This window comes from Clinocottus analis, unplaced genomic scaffold (assembly GCF_023055335.1).
Source record: "Clinocottus analis isolate CAN_PGR_092001 unplaced genomic scaffold, fCliAna1.0.p SCAF_7, whole genome shotgun sequence".
NCBI classification, from domain to species: Eukaryota; Metazoa; Chordata; class Actinopteri; order Perciformes; family Cottidae; genus Clinocottus; species Clinocottus analis.
In genome coordinates this window covers 10,736,994-10,759,165 of record NW_027176229.1, presented here as the reverse complement: position 1 = coordinate 10,759,165, position 22,172 = coordinate 10,736,994, and the positions used below count along the sequence as shown (strand labels likewise).

General features: G+C 43.6%; 1 protein-coding gene across 1 annotated transcript in view; it reads right to left on the bottom strand.

Annotated features, from left to right (window-relative positions):
- The window catches only part of hmcn2 (hemicentin 2), a 43,407-nt gene extending 21,602 nt beyond the window's left edge, over positions 1–21,805 (bottom strand). Inside the window, exons 1-28 of the mRNA XM_068566247.1 lie at positions 21,547–21,805; positions 19,780–19,850; positions 19,068–19,226; positions 18,418–18,540; positions 14,735–14,906; positions 14,509–14,615; positions 14,300–14,420; positions 13,941–14,204; positions 13,697–13,841; positions 13,157–13,278; positions 12,646–12,918; positions 12,092–12,233; positions 11,653–11,780; positions 10,913–11,026; positions 10,667–10,825; positions 10,387–10,581; positions 9,255–9,350; positions 9,015–9,142; positions 8,756–8,900; positions 7,997–8,109; positions 6,167–6,326; positions 5,838–5,997; positions 3,258–3,385; positions 2,854–3,105; positions 2,698–2,781; positions 687–878; positions 453–583; positions 151–295 (exon numbers count right to left, since the gene is read on the bottom strand). Coding sequence (XP_068422348.1) covers positions 151–295; positions 453–583; positions 687–878; positions 2,698–2,781; positions 2,854–3,105; positions 3,258–3,385; positions 5,838–5,997; positions 6,167–6,326; positions 7,997–8,109; positions 8,756–8,900; positions 9,015–9,142; positions 9,255–9,350; positions 10,387–10,581; positions 10,667–10,825; positions 10,913–11,026; positions 11,653–11,780; positions 12,092–12,233; positions 12,646–12,918; positions 13,157–13,278; positions 13,697–13,841; positions 13,941–14,204; positions 14,300–14,420; positions 14,509–14,615; positions 14,735–14,906; positions 18,418–18,540; positions 19,068–19,226; positions 19,780–19,850; positions 21,547–21,805 — 4,288 coding nt within the window. The remainder of the gene's footprint in view (positions 1–150; positions 296–452; positions 584–686; positions 879–2,697; positions 2,782–2,853; positions 3,106–3,257; positions 3,386–5,837; positions 5,998–6,166; positions 6,327–7,996; positions 8,110–8,755; positions 8,901–9,014; positions 9,143–9,254; positions 9,351–10,386; positions 10,582–10,666; positions 10,826–10,912; positions 11,027–11,652; positions 11,781–12,091; positions 12,234–12,645; positions 12,919–13,156; positions 13,279–13,696; positions 13,842–13,940; positions 14,205–14,299; positions 14,421–14,508; positions 14,616–14,734; positions 14,907–18,417; positions 18,541–19,067; positions 19,227–19,779; positions 19,851–21,546) is intronic.
- Between the last annotated feature and the right edge of the window lie 367 nt (positions 21,806–22,172).

Genomic DNA, 22,172 nt, shown 5'->3' with positions numbered 1-22,172 from the left:
GTGGAAGAACAGCTTTCAGGATGTATGCTACATTAAGTGTAATATCAAAATAATTAAACAGATGTTAAGAGAAAAACATCCCTTTTAACTCTGTCTTTCCCTCCAACTAAATACCAGTGTCAGCCAGTGACAGCTGGTTTATGAGCCTACCTTGCACCACAATGTGATATTCTCTCCGGGCCTCTCCAGCTGAGTTTTTAGCTATGCAGGCAAATCTGCCTGCATGTTCTGGCTGAACTCTGTAGATTCTCAGCAGCCTGTTCCCATTCTGTAGATACACCCCAGGACTGTCCACCTGGCCGAACAGAAATCTGTTTTTTGTGTCTATTTGTAATTAGAGCAATGGCCACTTGATGGCATTGTACAGTTAGATATTGACAAGTTATATTAACATGCAGCCCAAGTTTAACATTTACTGAAAATGGCAATTTAGGGTAAAAAAAAAAACTCACTGGATGCCCATCTTTCGTCCAGGTGATTGTAGGGGAGGGGATCCCAAAGGCATCGCAGCCCAGAGTGAGAGGCTGCTTCAAGGTGACAGTGAGGTTCAGTGGCTGTCCATCATCTTGGATCTCTGGAGGAACTACAGATGAAAAAAAAGGAGGATTTGTGTTTGCACTATGTTTGAGTTCAGTTAAACGGTATTTTGTTAGGTGGAAGACAAATAAGGGTAACTAAATTCTCACCATTTACTTTCAGCCTCGTCTTTCTCTCCACAGAGCCTGCCTCATTGGTCGCCACACACTTGAAGTCCCCACTGTGGCTCGCAGACGCTGTTCTAATTACGAGAGCTCCATCCCTCGCCACAGAAAGCTCTGATTGTTCAGGCTGTATCTCCAGGCCATTTTTGAACCAGCGCAGCTTGGGACGAGGTGAACCTGCAGGTGCGGAGACACAAAAAGGATTGCGAGTGAGTATAAACTGAGCTTTATTGATCACGTCTGACAGAAAGAAAAGTTACTTCCATCTCTCTGCTTCTCTTCAGGGAACTTAATGGGCAAGCAGCCCAGACTAGAAAAAAAAGACAGCTCTACATGTATTTGCTGGACAGCATGGGAGTCATTGCCAAAATAGGTCCTTGTAGCCTGCGAGCTTAAGATTTCAAGGTCACATCAAAAAGTAAGGCACAGTATGCCGGAGAGATGCAAAATTCACGGTTTTAAAACACTAGCATCAAGATTTATTGCCAGACACAGAGTCTTGAGCAGTCAGAATAGGAGTGGTCGAACAAGCAGTTCAAAGGCACCAGCGCATACATTCAGGAGCCTGAAACAGATGTGTCCTGTGGATTACTGGGTGGGAAAGAGGTGGACATGGTCAAGAGGAGACGAGTGGAATGGGGAAAAGGTGGAGACTTTATATATCCAAAGCCACATGACAAACCAGCAAGTCACAAAGAATGATCAGTGCAGTGGAGTGATCCAAATGTCATGGCTCTGTCTATTTACAGAGGTGTTACATATACAAACACCACATACAAGGAAGCGAAATCAAACACTGCATCCTTCCTCAATCCAAACAAAATACTAACCAAAGGAGACGTAGCACCAGCATCGTCCGTTGCCTCTCTGAGCACATGTTTACAGTTAAGGACCTCTAAGCAAATTCATTATCTCATTTCTGGGAGGAAATGCCTACAGATGTTCTGTTTTAGATGTTAACGGATGTCATTAGTAGACTTTGAATTTACTTGCTGGGACTGACAAAGTCGTAGATTATCTCTTCCATGTGTTTCTCAAATAATTACCTCTAGCAAATGCAATGCGCTTGTTGGTGAATTAATAATATCCTTCTGGCAGAGGCCGGGCTTTATCTCCCTTATACAGATAGATCTCAAGAGAACAATGAGGGAATCCTAGATTTCTGCTTGTAGCTGCCTCTCGAGGATATCAAGAGCCTCAAGCGTTTCCGTGTGAGCCGTCTGTGGGCAGATACAGCCTTATGCCTGCCTGCCTGAATGCTAGTAGGACTTGGCTGGAAGAAGGGCTATGGTGTAGCTTCATCTTCCTGTTCCTGTGCTTCAAGGTGCACCTCAGACATCTCTGTCCTTCATCCGCAAGCAGCAGCCTGTAATTAGTATTCCTCTCAGCACAGAAGAAAGCAGATGTTGCTCACTGAGGCAACATACAGACTGATGTCCCAGCTGTTGCTCTACATTGGACACGGCCCTCACCTCCTCTCACCGTGCAGGTAACCATGACACAGCTATACACAAAACAATACCTGTTTGCACAGGCTGTCAGATCATTAAGTATCCATCAGTGCATCCGCAGACATTCACAGACACTCAGCGTTTTGATAAAACAGGGAGCTTTCTACATCCCTCAAGGACGATACCTTGCTTCAGACAGACAGACAGAGATTTTAAAATGTAGAGACAACAGCGTGTCTCTCGGTGCTGCGACAAAAAGAGGATGTGCCTTTGAAGGTGGCAAGGATCTTCATTCTGGTTTGACAAATAAAAGTCTACTGTCACAGTGAAACAATCCTTTGACGGTGCACAAATACAAATTTCTGTCCTACATTTAAAGTGGAAATGTATCCTGTGTCATTAAAACTAACAAGAAAACACAGATTTTAGTCTCTAAAAACGTATTTCACAGACAGTAAATTGTGTCGCGTCTAAACTCCAGACCTTTGATTGCCCTTTTCTTTTCAGTCTGTTTGAGGCTAACTCAACGGTGAATCATGTCGTACCTTTAGCAGGGCAAGGGATGATGATCTTGCTGTTCGCTACTTTCTCCATTACGGCATCTCCGGGTTCTGGAAAGGACGGGGCCTCTGTGGGGACAGACAAATATGTTATGTGCCATTCTCAAAATTAACAAAAACAGGTGAACTGCAGATATTTACCAAGAACTTCCAGCTTGATCTCCAAGGTCTCCTGTCCAGCGCTGTTCCTGGCCACGCACTGGTAGGTGCCCTGGTCAGCCAGGCCGACCTGCTGGATCCTGAGGGGCGTAGTGTTCTTGACCCCAACAGGAAGTCCATTGTGAAACCAACTGACCTCAGGGCTCGGCTGCCCTTGGACCACACACGGCAGAGTAACTCTTTGGCCAATCAGGGCTTTCAGTAGAGAAGGTGCTGGTTGAATTCTGGGCTTAGCTGAGGACAAAAGCATAAATCTTAAATCAATGTCTCATCACATTTCTGAAACACATGTTTTTTGTTAAAGGTGATGGAATCCATCAACTCAGCATTTTGAAAACGTATGTTTTAAAGTTTCTAAGAACTTTCTAATTAAACCGTAGAGTTACCTTGAATGTGTAAATTGTAGCTTAGGGACATGTTGCCTGCTGGGTTTTCCGCAGTGCAGGTGTACAGTTTACTATCAATCAGGCGCACATCAGTGATCCTCAGAGAGCCTGAAGGCAGGACAGTGAACCTGGGCAGGGCGAGAGGTCAAGGGCAAATGGATTGAGAAAACGTAACACTTTATGAGTCACTGAAGATCGATAGCCACTGTGTGTTGGGAAAAAGGGTTCCTGTTTAGAAGTGATATGTTCCTCTTGTGTCCCATTTATATTGTGAAGTATGAACACATACAGTATACGTGAGCAGATATGTTTGTATAAAGGCTGCCCAGTGTTTTTAGTATTGGTAAACGTTGATCGTCTGTGAGGATTTCAAGTTTCATATTGTCACATTTTTACCTTCTGTTTCTCGTAGGTGAGTTGTGAAAACAGTTCCTGTAAGAAGACTTCGACAGGGAATTCCCAGTACAGCGACAGCCAGATGCACATTGATGAAGTGCTTCATTAGTATGTTAATTAATGACATAATATCTGTTCACATTTTGAGCAAGTTGTGAAACGAATGCTGCATAGTGCTACATTGTTTTTTGTATTGTGTTTTCTTTAGTTTAAATGGTATTTTTTATGTTCAAAATTTTAAACAAAGCATGACAAAAGTGACAGCAATACAAAGTTGAAATACATGTTGAGGCTGTTGATGACGTCTTTTCATTATTTGTGTTGTTTCTCTGAAAGAAAAATGGATCTAGTGATGGATTAAAGTTCTGAAGAAGAAAGCACTTTGTGGAGTGTGGACCTCAGCCAGAGCCTCGTAATCTCCCTTGTGAGTTGTTTCAATTACCATTGTCCTGGGTAATTACAGTGTGAAAGGGTAACCAAAGTTTGAACTGGTGATGTCACCATAAAAAAGGTCATAGGCTCAAAAAAACAAAATGTCTTCCTGTTAGGAACATAAACGGCAGCTATCTGAAGGTCAGAAAATACAGAGGGTTTGAAAATCAAAAGTTCGTCATGATGGTGGAGCCACATGGAAGATTCTGCAGATCTCTGTTATCAAGTTTTGTCCTCCTGAGAACAACCATGTGGAAAGCAAAATTGTATGAAAAACCATCCATTCCAGTTAAAGATGTTTGTCACAGGTAGATGGAGGTGATCACATGCACTGCCATCTCCTCATAAAACATGATTTGTATCAAAAACCAAAGCAGCATATAGGTTAAAAGTACATAGATTAGCAACTTTAAAAGGGTGTGGCAACCTGAATTGCACCAGAAGCTATCCAGCTGTGTAAATGCTGAATATGCCCAAATGTAAACACACTTCTGCGATTTATCCTTGATAAGTGTGTCTGCTAAGCAACTGAATTATAACAATAACATGTTTGTTTCAGTGGAGATACGCTTGAAGCACAAAGAGCTCTCTATTTCTACTGCACATATGGTGTAATGTCGCTCCCCCACCTTCTCAAACTGCCTTAGGAGAGACAGCAACATCTTACATTGGTAACTCTGCGATAGTCAGACTGCAACGCGGCAATGCAAGAGTGAAGGCTGACACAAGCTCAAGCACACAAGACATGAACCACCCCTCTCGCCCATCCATCACACCCCACATTGGTGTCAAGTCTGACACAAAGAGTAACTGGGACAAATTGGCCTCATCAGGATTAGGTGTAGAGTGAATAAACCCAAAGTGTTGAGGAGCTTTGTGTCTTGACCTGTGGTGTCTTTTTTGCTGCTACATAGCTATGGCAGAAATCATACCGCCCACTGATTTGAGTTATTTCAACAATCAGCACCTCCTGGTCATTTCTCCTGACCCCACAGAGTGTAACTGGAAGGAATGAATCTCCCTCCTTCACAGAGTGTTTGTTTCCGCAGGTCCTGCATATGCAAAGCCAGGGCTTATGTGGGGGCTGTTCACAGAGATGTGTTATTCTCATCAGACAGGACTAGTAAAGAGTCAGCATGTTGTTTTACTGTTGAAGCACCCCAGGGAATCCGAACATCAGGCAGACGGGGCTTGTATCTCTTCCTCTGTCAGTTCGTTTTCCTCCCCTCTTCCTGGCATCCCCCCACTCCACCCCCACCCCTTTCCTTCTTCCTGGCCCCACACAAGTCACACTGCCTCGGAGTCACCACAGCTTTCAACCCACTCCGTCATTCTTCTATCTCCCCCAAAACATTCGGTCTGGTGTCTGGCCCAGAGAGTCTGTCTGTCATCTGTCCCCAGCCTGTCTGCAACCAGAGTGACCACACATGAAAGCCGGGAATCAGCGAACCATGTCAGACCAGATGTTCCTCCTCAGTTTATTCCACCAGTGAAGCCCGCACACATCTCTCTGGCAGACTATTGCTGTCTCTGCCTTGCTGCCCTTCAAAAAGTCATCACTAAATTACCTCCAAACATTACCAGCAGCTTTGAATGACAGCCAGCTCCAGGCAGTGACCCTTGTAAAAGCTGAGTCAGATGTTAGCTACTATAAGTCAGAGGAAAGGCATGGTGAGAAATATTGTTACAGTTACATGATGTTCAACAAATGTTACTAAATCCTTTCCAGAATGAGAAAATAATTCCTCTTACCCAGCTGTGACAGGGGGGATTGGATGTCCATTTCTGCTCCATGTGACGAGTGGAGAGGGACTCCCCTGGGCCTCACACGGGAGAACAACCTCGGTCCCCACCTCCGCGGCCATCTTCACCGTGTTGTCATGGCCACTCACGCCCACTATCTTAGGCATGGCTAGAAAAGAGAAAAAAAAGTTGTAGGAATACCATGTACACTATGTTTAAGCGGCTTTGTATCCCAAAACCGGAAGATTTCTCATACAGTCTGTACACAAACGTCAGCCTCTGTGAAACCAAACACTGCTGTGTTTGGATGACTGTGCTGAAACATTTATTCGCCTCACTGTTGACACTGAGCTGAATCTCTCGGCTGGCGTAGCCCTCAGGACTGGTGGCAGTGCAGATGTAAATGCCTGCATCATCATCGGTAGGGTGGGGGATGTGGAGGTCTCCATCAGGGTCCGACAAAAGAGAGGAGCGGTCCCTGGGCAGAGTTTGCCTCCCCTGGAGGAACAGCAGGCATAAGACCAGACAGAATATCCTGGAGATAAAAGCTGTCCACACAACCGCACAGGGACACTAAGCTTGGTTAAAGGTTTACAGCCCAACCTTTGATGTCTAATGTAATTACAGAGCACGCCTTTTACTCACTCTCTATCCCCAATGCACACATACAAGGAAGCAGCATGCCGCACACACGCTTGCTTTGAACATAAAATTGCTTTTACATATTCACTTTTATCTGACAAGAAAATAAAATGTACTCAACTCCTGAATACTCCTTTGATATTATTCCCGAGGAAGAAAGCAAGAAAAATCTGGCTCAGTTCAACAATATGTATATTGACCTCACTCAGTGAAGCTGACTTTGTAATGGTGTGGGGTGTTTATTCTGGAGTGATTTTTGCCTTTATGGGGAGTCACTGCTTTTAAAGATTGCAGTGGCAACGTCCATCTATTTGTCTATTATTGGTAAATTGGTGTAAATGTCATTAATGTGCTTTTATTGATCATATTGTTATAACCAACCTGAGGACAGGCTTTTATTCATTTCTGCATGGGTCAAGTATGTTGACTTTGCACCGATTCCGCCTGGTGGGGCGTATAATCTTTGACGATTTCTCCTTTTGATATGATTCTTTTTTACTCAACTGTTGAACTGGAAGGTGCTGCAAAAAAGGTTTTAAATAGACTCTTCATGTGCAATACAATCTTGAGTGATTTCTCACAGGCGTGCAGCAATATGGTGTAAAGTTGCCATGGTTACTTCCTGGTCATGTTAAATATAATCTCGATTAAAATGCATAATGTTATTGCAGGTGGTATTTTAAGGAAGATAGGGCCTGAGGATGTTGTGGGCTGAATATGCCAAGAAGATTGTGTGTGTGTGTGTGTGTGTGTGTGTGTGTGTGTGTGTGTGTGTGTGTGTGTGTGTGTGTGTGTGTGTGTGTGTGTGTGTATATGTGTGTGTGTGTGTGTGTGTATATGTGTGTGTGTGTGTGTGTGTGTATATATGTGTGTGTGTGTGTGTGTGTGTATATATATATATATATATATATATATATATATATATATATATATATATACATATATACACATATACATATATAAATACATATATATATATATATATATATATATATATACATATATACACGTATACATATATACACATATACATATATAAATACATATCTATATCTATCTATATATATATCTATATCTATCTATATATATATATATATATATATATATATATATATATATATATATATATATATATATTTATATATACACATAAAAAAAATAAAAAGTGACAACCTTGTAGACCTCTGTTTTGATCTTTTTCGAAGCACATATAAGTGGTAATTGCAGATCACTGCTTGTCATTTTTTCCCGACACCCAGCGTTCATCAGTGGGCCGTCGGCTCAATCTCCTTTGTGTTGCCTCATTCACAGTTGCAGGACTGTATGCTGTTCTTTTGTCTGATTGTAACATGCTTGATATAGCTATCACTTCCACAAGCAGCAAATGAATGCCGAGTGTGATCATCACTAGATAATGTAGAAGAAATAAGAACTGCCCAATTAGTCATGCGTGCACACGTTAATGGCATGCAGCCAAAGCAATCATCAAGAAAAGTAGATTTTGACAACGAGTGTGATGCTCCTACCTTGGCCCAGACAACCTTTGGCTTGGGAACTCCGCTGGCTTGGCATGACAATGTGACGGCTACACCCTCATTGGCTATGTAGTGGTATGGACCAGTGTTGATCTCAGGGGGCACTGTGAAAGAAGTAGGTCACAAAGCACAGCTGTTTGACTGGCCGTGAAGAAGCATGCCCACAGAATTATCACTGGTCTTAGCCATCCAGCAGTGTCAGCCCTCAAGGCATTTCTTCATTACATACTGATGATGAACCATAATCTGGCTTGTCATTACGCGCCCACGAACAAAATGACCCTTTCATCATAGCATGCAATAAATGAACCATCTCACTATGATGACAGCAGGTGGTCAAGTTATAGACATACTTTTGTTTTCCATGCTGAGTCAGCACATAGTTCACCTGACTGTCCAAACCATAATCTTTCGTCCAAACCTGCTAATGTCTCTAGCATTAAGAAACTGAATTCAGGAATGGAAATAAAAATTAATAGTTTGACATTTTGGGAAACAGACATATTCGCTTTCCTGCGGACAGTTAGATGAGAAGATTGATACCACTCTCCAGGGGGGAGGCTTGATCTCAGACACACTAACCGTTCCAAAGATAGATTTTAAGTTGCTTGATTGGTAAATCATGTCAATGAGAGACATTTTCTTGGGAAGAAAACCCGGATGTTTCAGCTTCGCTTTAGTTCTTTATTGAACTCTATGCAAGAAAGCTAATAAAATATCAACATGTGTGACAGGTCCTTTAACACTTACTGTGGACCTCCAGACTGACTGTGATGTTTATGGAGCCTGCTACATTCACCGCAGTGCAGACATATGTCCCGGCATCCCCTGCGACTGCTCTTTCAATGTACAAACTGCCATCACTCCTCAGGAACATCCTTCCATTCAGCTGAACCTGTGCAGGAGAAAAAGCAACTGCTGTTATACAAAAACATAGAGATTATCTGTGAGACTGTAAATATTGTGTGTATTCTGTATGCATTTAGAGTTAAATGCTCATCAGTCTTACAGGTTTTCCATTTTGGGACCAGTGTCTTTCTGGAAGAGGTATGCCGTCCAACAGCATACAAGGAATACTAAGGGACTGACCGATGCCAGTGATGATTATTGGGGCACCTTGGGCCAAGAGAGGGGGCTCTGCAGGAAAAGGAAGTGTCAGGACATAAATACTAAACAGAAACAGGAAAGTGTATGTTTGCTGCCATTGTTTCTAAAATGAATGGTAGTGCAGAAAGATAAGAAAGCTTACCCAGTCCAGTGACACCAACTCTGGCCTCCGTTTTGATGGTTCCAAACTGGTTTTTGGCCTCGCAAATGTACAGCCCTTCATCATCTAGCCAGACACCTGCAGTCAAACACACAGTAAACCAATACTGAGCAAACGAAAATCAACTTCTTCAGGAACACAGCGCAACCTCTACATTTGAGATAATAGCCCTTGTACTCTTACTGAGAAAGAAAACAATAAGTCAGTTTTAATAGCAATTACAGCCCAGACCTACTGTTATTAACTAAGAGTTAAAAATAGAAAAAAGCAGGATTAATGGGTTTGCCTCAGCTGCCAGCCTGCCGACACACATGTCCCACTCCTTAAATTTCCTCGAGATCACATGTTAAAACATCAGCATATGATTCACCTGGTGTTTGGATAGTCAGGCTGGTGTTTGAATAGCTTATGAAAAGACATAAGCATTTACACAAAAAGCGAAGAGCAGAGGGGCGAAGGATTTTGTGCAGAGTTTGTGCTTGACACAATATAGAGACATTTTCTCAAAACAATGGCGGGTAAAAAAAAAAAATCTGTAACAGATTGAGGTAATTAGGTCAGAAGGCAAGCAAAAATGGAGCAGCCCATGCAAGTATGTCTGATGTCTGTTCCACTCCAATATACTAGTATTCACACTATAAACATTTAGTCTCAGGAGCACAAAGGATCACCTTCAGTGGCCAAGATTAGTCATATTGCAGTCAGAAAGGCCTCCAAAGTTCACAACTTTTAATGTTTTCTTGCCCTGACGAGAATACAATCCCACAATGAAGGAAAAATATTTGAACAAAGGGACATCTCCTCTTGCATAATTATTAACAGAATCAAGGAAGTGTGGCACTTTATCTTTAAGGTAAGGCTTTCACAAACCTAAATAAGTGCTTTTAGCAGGATACACAGGTAATTTCTTTAGATATATGCTGACTATGTACTGTACCTTCACCGATAGCAATGACATCCTGTTGCCCCGCTCTCTTAAGAAAAGCTGAATTTAATATAAAAGACTGCACCTCTTCTATATGTAATCACTCAGTGCAAGGCAACCATGAAGCTGTTTTAGCCTCCACGCAAGACCGAAGCTCTGTTCTGCAATAGTGTTTCATGGATAACTCACTCTTGATTAGAAGATGTCCGCTCTCCAACTGCATTGTTCTACTGTGGCTGTCTGTCTTTGTGAGAATCTGTTTGCCGTCCTGTCTGCGCCAGGTCACCACCGGCTGCGGGACACCACGGGCAGCGCAGTGGAGGGTGATATTCTCCCCTACATTAGCTGTAATGTCAGCCGGTGCCTCCGAGAACAATGGGCCCGCTGTGGAGGGAAGAGTGAGTTTTCCTTTTTTGCACATTTTTGGAGAAAAATAAGCTTTATGTGGAACACCAAGGTGTGGTCTCACCTCCAACCTCCAGACTGACAGTGCCAGCGGAGGTTCCAGCAGAGCTGCTTGCCACACAGCTGTACTGACCAGCGTCGACCTCTTGCACCCCTTTAATGTGCAGGGTCCCGCTGTGTTCATCCTGCACAACGAAGGAAGCAGAGCCCACCTCAAGCTCACCTGGAATTGCACACATAAAACAAGCCCACTGGTCACTTAATGGATATTTCCTCATTTGCCTGTATGTACAGATTGTTTTTAACTTACCTTTAAACCAGTGGACGAGAGGAGGGGGGATGCCTGTGGCTTGGCACTCCAGGGTCACATCACCACCAACAGACACAAGTACGACCTGCTGTGCCACTGTTATTTTAGGCATTTCTGGGGGATAAAAAAAGAAGGCTTACAAAGCTAAAGTATTGTTGGCTTAAATCAATAAAGGCTGCAGAATAGACCTGGGGTAAATATAAAAACTAAGCTTACATTTCACACACATTCTGTCTCAAAAGGAGAAAGAATAGATGTTCTATATAGCAAGCAGGCAGACAGCCGAGCTGAAAGGATGAGATAACTATCTCACAAGGTTCTCACTGCCTTGACAGATCAATGTTGTTAAAAATGACATTCAGAGACAAAAGTGTGTGTGAAAAACCAGCACACCCCAGGAAGAGGCTGCCACAATCCATCAGTATTGAGGTTTCTGTCAACCACGAGCTGACATGCCATGACTGAAACTTCAGGCCTAACAAAACATGAAGAGAAATATCCTAATGCGTGAGTCAGAGCAGCAGTTGTCCAAACCCACACTGGATATCATTCACACATTGATTCAAAACAAAATGTGTCTGAAGAATAGACAAAACACAGACAAAAAGTCTTAAAAGGAATGGGACCACAAATGTTTCTTCAGGACGGATACAAAAAAAGACTCCAAATAGTAAAAAGGATCCTTCCAACAACAGCATGTATTCTCAATGGCAATCTCAACATGCAATATCTTGACTTACCTGCAAATGTAAGTGACAGAGACTGAGAGGCAGTGCCAGCCTCATTGGTTGCCAAACATGTGTAGTCACCAGCATCCTCTGGGAGCGCCTCTTGAATGACCAGAACTCCATATTGTTCTTGACTCAACCTGTATCCACAAATCCACAAAATTCTTGTTTGTTGACTCTTCGTGATTACATGTGCAGATGGAAAACGGCAATTCATCTCAAACCCTTTCTGCTAGTCTTGGGTATCATGAGAGAAATATTTCTTTGAATATGTATTTTACACAGGCATATTAAGTACTTGTGGTTTGGAAAACATATTTTACATCAGTGGATATAAATCTTCGAAGTGATGCAAACAAGATGTGGCAATTACACATGGAGTTAAAGTGGAATGTAATGACTCTCTGAGTCTCTGTGCTGGAGGTGTTGAGTGGCCTGAGAGTTCCCTTACCTCGGCCGATTAGTAAGGAACATGTTTCTGTGGCTCCAGAAGAGCTGTGGAGGCGGGGAACCGGACGCCGAGCAGACGAGGCGGATCTCGTCCCCTCGGGAGAAAACCTGGCCCAGGGGGTGAACTACTACAGAAGGAGCCTCTACAATTGGAGTCAAATAGAGGGAAAATACTGTCAATGACTCAGGGTCTTGTCAGTGCTGCATGATGTAATTTATAACTCCCCTATCACATGTTTTACAAGAGTAGACTGTGAATGATGTGCGCTACAATACAATAACCAGCCCTTAGTATGTCTGACTTCATTGGTACATATTCTTTTACATTAAATTGGTTATTTTTGAAGTCCATGACAAAGATCTGAGCGTGTGTCCACAGTAGAAACCACACTTTTAAACAAGCATTCATTCTGGCTGATAACGGACATTTTTTGACTTGGAAGTGGCTCAATCCGACAGCAAGGAGGTTAAGGCAGTAATGGAAAACAGATGACGAGGGCCTCAGAGTGTTAAGTGTTTAAGCAGATGACCAGCAGGGTATTGCTCCTGCCGTACCTGGCACAAGAAGCCATACGGTGATACGACTGTCTCCGTGGGCATTGGTGGCCACGCAGTGGTACTCCCCAGCATCCTGAGTCTGCACCCCGCTGATCTGCAGGGACGCGTCGGACAGCAACTTCACCCTCCCCGTGCGGGCCCGGATGGTACGACCTGCTCTGTACCAGGTCAAGTTGTGGCGCATGGAGCCTTCCACCTGGCAGGACAGTGCAGCCATGCCTCCCACAGAGGAAGTCACATTTATTGCGGGTTTCAAGACCGGAGGAGGCTCTGTTTCAGTTTGGAAACACAATCGAAACATCAAACTGGTAACAGCTCAGAAAAGGTTTAAATACAAATGTTTGCGCTGGCATGCTTTGTATAGTGTCGTTATTTTAGCTATGGATCGGAGATAAAGAATGTTAGGCACTTATTTCAAAGCCTTGCTGTGAGTGTGATGCATGCAGGCAAGACGACTCAGAGTGTGTGTGTGTGTGCTTGCATTGTTGTACGTGTGTGTGGGACATACCTCTGACAGTCAACTGTGTTAAGGCACGTCCCTGTCCTGCGTTGCTCTGCACTATGCACTCATAGAGACCTTCATCCTCAGACGACGCATGGGCAATCTCCCATGATGCCAAGGCAGAACCCCTGAAACAAAGAAACGCTTGGTTTGTTGACTGGAGTATGACAACAGCAACAGGATCCCATTTTAGGTCACATTCAATTAACACTGGCGCACAAACAAAAAGCTCCACTTCATGAACGTAATTCAAAGCACACACAGAACACAAAGAATAGACGCTGTGTTAATTTTATAAGATGACACAATCGAATATGTAATGTTCACATAATTGACTGTCTACATGTTTGGTGACTGATGAGCCAATAAAAATCAACAAGCAGCACTAATGCTTTACAGACCTGCTCACTGGTAGGAGTAGTGAGTGACCTAAGTAGCGGATTACAGCAGGTAATGGGTAAATTAAGCTCAGGCATCTGAAGGAATCTGAATATGGGAGATGTACCAAATGTTAGAGAGTACTGAGCCAACAAAGGGGAGACTCACTGAAAGAACTTCTCCTCTCCCAGTGTATTCCCACTTCTGGTGAATCTTAGCCTGTAGGGAATGTCACTCTCCACGGAGCAGCCAATCACTGCGGGCTGCATGTAGAAGCCCTTCACCACTTCAGGCATGTTCACAGCTGGGGGATCTACACAAGGGAGGAAACAAAGAATAAAGGTCACCAGGAAGATTAATGAGGTGTGAGAGACACTGCACTACTGAGTGGCTTTGGCAAAATGTGTCTTGCCTGGAACGATGTTGGTGTAGGAGACACTGGACAGCCTCTGGAAGCGGTAGCCCTCCTCGTCTTTGCCCGTGACCTTGATGAAGAAGTTCTGTGAGGGGGTGCGAAACTCCGGGAGACTCCACAGTCCTTGTTGGCCGAGATCCGAGGGAACAGGCACGGGGATAGTGCGGAGGGAGCGGCTCGAGCCTGACATGAGCTCCACATGGCTTAGCTGACCCGGAGGCTTCAGGCCTGTACATTTCAGCATAACATGGGCTGGAAGTCCTGAGAGAAAAAGACAGATCATGTTGTGAAGTCATTGTCTGGACGTGTTCTCGGTGAAGTAAGAATCCAGAAGCTAACGGAAACATATCCGGCACCTTTTATTGGCCTCTCTCGGGTTTGGTTGAACTCTGAAACAGGTGTACTGGAAAAGCCGGCCCGGAAGTCTAGATTGCTGACTCCCGTGACCCTCAGAGTATGACGCCCACTGCAGCTCACCTATAGAAAGAAAGTAAAGCATTAAAATTAGGCTATTGTCATGAAATGTCAAAGAATCATATCGATTATTTCTTTAGCAGAGCAGTACCTTCAGTTTCCACGCCCCGGGTCTGGGAAACTTCAGGTTGACGACGCGAGCAGAGTTGGGAATGTTCAACAGCTCTTTCAGGCCCTGCTCCTCACCAACTACACGACCTGGTGCACAACAACAACAGCAGCGTTTCAAAGTTAGATTGTCTTACCTTGTTTGGGTGCACTGAAAATATTGTTAATCAATATGGCAAAAATGAAAACAGCAATAATGCGTTGTCTACCGAAGGGATCGCTAAGTTCAATTTGTGGCGCTGGTCCACTGAGTGACACGGTGACCTCTCGGAGGCTGGGGTCAATGGGCACTTCCCATTTGTTCTCCTGTGCGCTGTCATGGTTGGAGGACAGCAGGTGGACTTTCATGGCCTGAACCGTTTCCTCGACCCACTTTAAAACCTGACGGGAGGAGAAAAACAGAGCAATTTGTCCTATTGAAGAAGACGCATTCATCGCTGGGCAAAGGCTGGATTCAATCAAATGCAAACTGCATGGGGTCGCCTCTCAACTTGAAGACAGGACGAGGAGAGGAAGAACAACGCACTTGTGCCCCTACCCCCACCAACTCCCTCCCTGCTCGTGCTGCAGACTGGCTCTTTGTCTTTGGACTATTTTTTCATCGCAAAAGGATTTCTCTGAGGGATTTTGCCTAAACAAAGGAAAAGTAAAAAACTCAACTGTCAAACTGATAACATACAGTTTTCTGCACTCTCAAGCATGTATTCCCAGAGGAGTGTCTTTTACTGTGGAAGTCTGTCAGGCAGCAATCCCCCTCCTGCAACACAGCTTTCATGAATCATGAATCTTGTCCCTCAGAATAGAAAGCAGTGGTGCTTTTGTTTTAGAAATACACTTAAACCGTATATGCCACAGTATAAACCTGACTCATGTGCAGGATAATTTATGGACTGTTTCAGAGCTCTTCTGTTGAATCGGTCGAAGAAGCCAGATGAAGCCAGATAGCGACAGGTTAGGATTGCGGGAGATTTATTAGTTCATAAATGAGTCATTCCAAAAATATATTACCCAAGATCTAAAATAACAGTAAATAGTTTGATTATATTTAATGGTAAAATTATAACTTCTAAGTCATATATTGTCCCTCAGAGGCTCTCCTGAGAAATATATCAGATAACATAGAATTGTGCATAGAAAGTGCTTGACCTTCGAGGAATAATCGTTACCATGGTTTTGAGTATGAATACATTTTTACTTAAAATATTTTCTCTGAAATGAAAACAGGAGCAGAAAAGCCCACTGATATTACTCGTTTCAGAGGCCACACGAGACAAAAAGTCTGCCATCTTCAAATGCTTAACAAGCCACTGCTGTCTAGTATTTATTTTGACCTAAACTGGAGAGGCGTTATGGCTGAGCTCCGTATGCAATGAAACAAACTGGGAAAAACATTTTAGCAAACCCTTGGAGACGGAGCCAACGGCATCACATTTACAAAAATTAACAAAAAATAAAAACAAGGAAAGCCCTCCACTTTTTGTCTATCAGGTCGAGTGGGTGCTGACAGCAGCTGGTTCCTCTCGCCGTTTTACAACTGGAAACAGCTGTAATGTCTGCCACATGTGCAGCCATCACCAGCAGAGCAGGAAACTGAGAAGAAGTGACCTACATCTGCTTCGGGATAGAGACCATTTCTTATGCAAGAGAGCAGAGAAGAGTTGGCATTGCTCAGACCACAGATGAAAGGAAGAGGAGTGGAGAGATGGGACAACTTTCTGTCCGGACCATGGAGGAGCAGACTGAGTTCTGCAGCCGCTCCCTGTCTCAACCACTGGGAATGCAGAGGATCTTAAGTCCTGTGAAACCTCATCCGGCGTGTCTCAGTTGAACAGACTTACAGAGCTGTTACAGGAAGGACCCCCCTCTGCTATTCATAGAAGCACGACAGATGGGCCGGAGAAGAAGGGTTAGCACAGGCTGGGGTGAGACTGTGTTCCACAAGTTCAGGTGCTTTACCTGCTCAAGAAAAACGTGACTGTGCAGTAGTTAAGCACATCAGCTTGACTCCAGACCTCCCAATTGCGAGGGGTCAGTTTAGTCTTTAATCAGGCTTAAACACCACAACTGCTGACATTTTCAGGGAGACGTCTTGCTACAAATCAAGGTTATTAGTGTGAATCAGCTCCAGATGGACCCCTGCTCTCTTCTCAGTGGGAGTTTCGACACACCTGCCGAGGCTTTGCCCATCCCAGTTGCCTGTTTAGAGGAGGATACTACTCCATAAACGGTGCCTTTGTTCAGCGCACTCAGGTTTAACTGAGGATAAATGTTACGTGGCCTTCTGGATTTTATGTCTGACAACCATTAACAGTCCCTAAACTTACACACTGCATCTACGTAATGACAAAACCAGAAGGGCAATGTTGTACATGACTCGTCAAGGCAGAAAAGTTGAGTGTCTGTGCTGCATGTCAGGTAGAAACACACAACAACTGGGCATATCCTATGTTATAAGCCGCATCTACATTACTCGGATATTTAAAACCCTGTTTATCCGTAATCAGACATCACAGGCTACATTATCTGGAAGCTTAAACAACACAGGATTGAAACATCATCTCAGGATGACATCATGAAGAGCATAGATCATGCATGGTCCAATTTTGACAGCACATTAGTGAAGCTTTGTCTACGCTCGTTAGCGGTTCCTCTGGGTGATCATAATCGGTCAAATTTAAAAGAGCATAACGAGGACGATGCGTAGAACTGACAATGAGTTGTTGTTTCAGGACTTGGAATCAACTACACTGGGCAGCTGTGTTGGAAGAAGGGAAGCCGTGACAGATTGTATCCTGGGATTAGAGAGTCAAATAAGCAGTCTGTTTTCTCTCCACTCCACCCAGAGACTACAAAAAGATTGTGTGTATTTTTATTTGGCCTCACGTTATTAAACTGCTATTAAGAGGGAATATTTTGGTTAGATTTGGGGTACTTCTGAGGTTTTTAAGGATTAAAGGATTTGCATTAATTTGGTAAAAGCATGCCACCCAAGAGCAATAATCACACGGGTCGAGAAAACCCCCTGGCATACAGTAATTCAACATGGATCCAAGATGAACGTCATCATGTTTACATGTAACAGTACATGAAGAACATGTCAAAGGCCTCTTTCGCACAAAGTCATCTGGGGTGGAGGTGTGAGGGCGAAAGGGAGTTTGGTCTCCTATTCCCTTAATACAGCAACACAAATATCACATTCAAACACTCCTTTAACAGCTGGCAGGGTTATAGAGTGATAATGAACCGAGCTGCACCACACACCGGCATTGTATCATTATATGCATACATGACTTAACAGGAAACAGACCCCCACACTCTCTCTCTCTCACACACACACACACACACACACACACACACACACACACACACACACACACACTTAAACACATCTGAGTTCAGAGGTTCAGTGGGCCACCAGTGTGCAGAGCTGTTGGCTGCAGCTCAACGCTGCTGCCCAGCCATCTCCTGTGTTGACATGCAGGATACCAGTGTCTCTTCCAGAGGAAGCTCTGGCTTCTTTTACATCTGCCGGGGAAGTGAGCCCTGCTGTCTTTGGCTTCTTAGACAGGGCTTCTGTTACATGCAGCTTCCAACATAAAATAGTCACTCAACCGTATCATATGAACAGGCAGTTTAATATCAGCGTTGTAATCATTTGATTTCAAGAAATGAAATTGATATTATTACATTAGTGGGGTCAAATAGTGTTTTTTTTTCTGCTGTTCTCCATTTATAGGCGATATATGCTTTACTCATATAAACAACTGTATTCTACTTTATATTCGTAAAATCAGTAGGATGTATTTGATAAAAACTAATTAAGTCTGTAGATACACAATACATGTGTGAGGGTTTGGTGGAGGTAACAGTCAAAGCACTGCCTTGCTCTTACCTCGTTGACCTGCTGCTTGTCCAGGTGAAAGATTTGTCCGGACGAAGTGGCGGCGATCTCCTCATATGCCCTGTAGCCAGGCTGAGAGCGGTCTCCACAGTCCCCAGTCAACACAAATACCACCTGGGAATGGAGGGGTGGGGTGGGGGACAGGAAGAGTTAAGAGGATTACTACTGTTCAGTGTTTGTTTTCAATCTCACTTTGCAGTTGACTCCAAAGTGACGCTAATGCTGATTGTCATGCTTCATGTCGAGGCTGAGACTAACGTAGCTTTGAAGAGACTTTCTCCTCCTCAGCTGAGCGTCGGGGAGCTTCATTGGAATGTAAATCTATCCCAGCATGCCATTGTGTTCCTTTTGTTGCAGCGTGTAAATGCAAAGATACTCAAAACGCTGTGGGCCAAGACTTGTTTTTAGAACCTTAGATTTAACCTTTTTCCTGTTAACATCACCTAAACAGCATTTAGATCATTATGGGAGAGTTAAAGAAGACTAATGAAATGTTTGCATGCATGTTTTTTTTGTACTGTAGCTGCTTAGAATCTGTATCATATGTTTGATGAATGACAGTAAACTGCCAACATTACGAATGACTCCACAGCTCTGATGTGTGAGACGCTCACAGCCCGATCCACTTTCTCGGACTTCACCTGTGATTGCCGGAGCTGCACCAGCTGCAGAACGTCTCTCTTTAGGCGGTAGTCTTTGGCTCGGGCGTCAGTGAACACGTAGATAAAGGATCCAGGCAGGGAAACCTCCAAGGCTTTCTTTATGGCTCCTATGCTCATCTCAGGGCAGTCACCCCCACCCTGTGTGACAGAATCACACATGATCAAATACTCCTGGAAGAATAAACTCTCTCAATAGATAATTTTAGCAGGTAGGCGGGACGCAGGGCATGGCTGACATTGACACACTTAAAACTAATTTGAGCAACACTAAGCTACTTCTGAAAGAAGAAACATGAATATGGGCCTTTTATAAATTAAAACTTGAATTCATATATGCAATAAAATAAACCACACCCTTGCTCAATTCAATTCACTTGAGGAGTTTACCACTCCTGCATTACTTGGTCTGGTGTGGCCAGTGGCTTGTGATGGCTAATATTACCAAACTTAAGATACGTATAGCTGTGTAACTGATACTCCTGAGCAGGTTTGCTGACTTTATGACTCTCCTCTTCACTACATTATACCATTATTACATTATTGTCCATTGTGGCCACAGTTGCTGCTGTTCGGTAGAAGCTACATCGGCTTACTTGAAGCAATGGCAGTTTACACAGCTGCAGCTTGGATCAGTGTGGAACAATACAATGGTCCCAGGTCCAATATAATAATCATGCGTTCTGGTTCCCACCTGGACAAACAGCTCCTGCAGATCCTGTTGGAACTTCTTTGGGTTGGTGGTAATGGACACAGGGCCGATTTCTGCGAGATGAGAAATGCATATCAGAACAGAGACTTAAACAACATTGAATCTGGTCAGCTTAAAGGAGATGTCCTGCTTGCTATTTAATACCATGTGCTGGAAAAAATTCATCCCAACAGAGTAGTCTAACTCATCTGGATTTTTCTTCAAACAAATCAACTACATGAGAACAAAGGATGTAGTTGTTCGGCCTCTGGGAACAGAGACAAAACATCTCCAGCATCAAAAGCCTAACTATGCCACAGACTACTTTATTAGAACCAGAGTAATGCCATGTAGCTTGCGTGCAAAACATAAATATCAATCACACACTGCACAAAAGTGGCTCGATTGATGCACTGACACAATAACAATGTTCAGGTTTTGTTTCACACAAATCGCTACAAGCTGGAAAACTAGAAGTTTGGATAACAAGTTTGTGCAGCTGTAGTCAGCATCTTTTAGTGTTCTTCAAGCAGCAGCAGACTGCAGCATGATGGATAAGAACCTGCCAGGGCCTGACACTTACTTGGATGCCTTCTGGGGCCAAACACTGGAACAGTAAACATTAACCAATACACAGAGGACGCTTTGATTTAGCTATAGAACACTGCTGTCTATAAACACAAGCCTTTCATTTAAGTTATTACAGACAAGACCCTTATCAGGTAGACGTGGAGCCTTATGATTTCTGTGTATGTCTGCGCTTGTTATTCTGCCTGTCAAATATCATTTGGAAGTATCTTTGTGAGACAAATGATACTGAGCTTGCAGGCAATGTGTCACTTTGAGGACATTTCTAACTCATTCATCTATTTTCCAACAGTAAAGGTTTTTAAGTCTTTGTCTCCTCCTCGTGAGTGACTGTAAAACACTGACAGCACTGTCACGCCTCTTCGACAGCCACCCTGGCTTCTTTGCAATCTTGGAGGTTTACAATGTCCCCAAGGGCAGGGCACGTTAAACACAGACAAAATGTGTGGCTTTAGTGCAAAGCACCATCCCCCTGACTGGCTAAACTGGGGGGCTACAAGGGTTTTCCGGAGACTTGGATGGAATTGAGGGAGGGGTGGGGTGAGTGGGGGGTAATTACACACAAGCAGACAGCATATGCTTCTCATCAGTGCTCAAACACCCTCCCCCATTAGAGCACTCTTATTTTCAAGCTGCAGCTTTCTCATATGAGGGTAGATGCCGGGGGTGAAGAGGCTTACCTGTCCCATAGACTCCTCATTCTAAAAGCTCATATACATATATAATATATATATATATATATATATATATATATATATATATATATATATATATATATATATATATATATATATATGCTTGATGTTCAGCTTTGAGTTCAATGTGCTGCCCTATGTCCAAAGTTACTTCTTCTGAAACAGCAAACAGCTATAATGTGTGACAGGTCTTGAGATGTGTTGCAGTTTGTTGTGATCTCTTCAAGTAAAACTATGACAGCTACACAAACAATTTGGAGCAATGCACCCTACATTCTGAGTTTGTCATAATTCACAAAGAAGGCTTCAGGCGGCTGTGCTGCCTGTCCCTGGCAAAATAATCTGACCATTTGTGGCTGATTTGCTAAAAACAACGTCTTAATTACGTGCATTAATTCAGCAACATATTAAGATTCAAGATTAAACACTTAACGATGTGTTCATATTGTGTGTCTGATCATTTAAGTGAGTTTGGTCAAAAAAGTACCTGGGTCATGGAAAGGGACCAGGACAAAGTTTTTGATGGGTCTGGTCCTCCGGTTGAGGGTCTTCTCCAGGATCCGCGAGGCGCCGTCTATCACCTGTTTCAGATCGTCGTACATGGAGCCGGTAACATCGAACACAAAGGCCAGGGTCGAGGCGCTGTCACCGGATCCATCATCCTCCTCAGCCCGGGGGACTGCCAAGAGCCTGTGCGCGCCGATACACAGCGCCAAGACTAGGCACTTTAATAAGACACCGGTCATTTTGTAGTATAGATTTACTGCATCTGTCTGCTGGAACAAGGCGAATCACATTAAAAAAAATTTAAAAAAAAGTTTTCAAAGTTTTGACTTCAAAGTCTGGGACTGCTTCCAATCGGTAGAAAAGATATGTGGAACAATACGGCTCAGCTGAAACACGTAAAAATCCAGAGTAGAATATTTCCACAGGAGTACATCCGTGCGTAAACTTTGGAGGAGCGTGTGGACTGGCTCTGTGTTGGAGAGCCCCTGGAGACCTGGTGCTCTGACGCTTCAAACGGGGCGGAGATGGGTATTAAAAGGTTCCCGAGGCTCAACCTGATTTTTTTTTTTTGTTTTTGAGACCGCGTGCTTGTGTGAGTCTACCTCG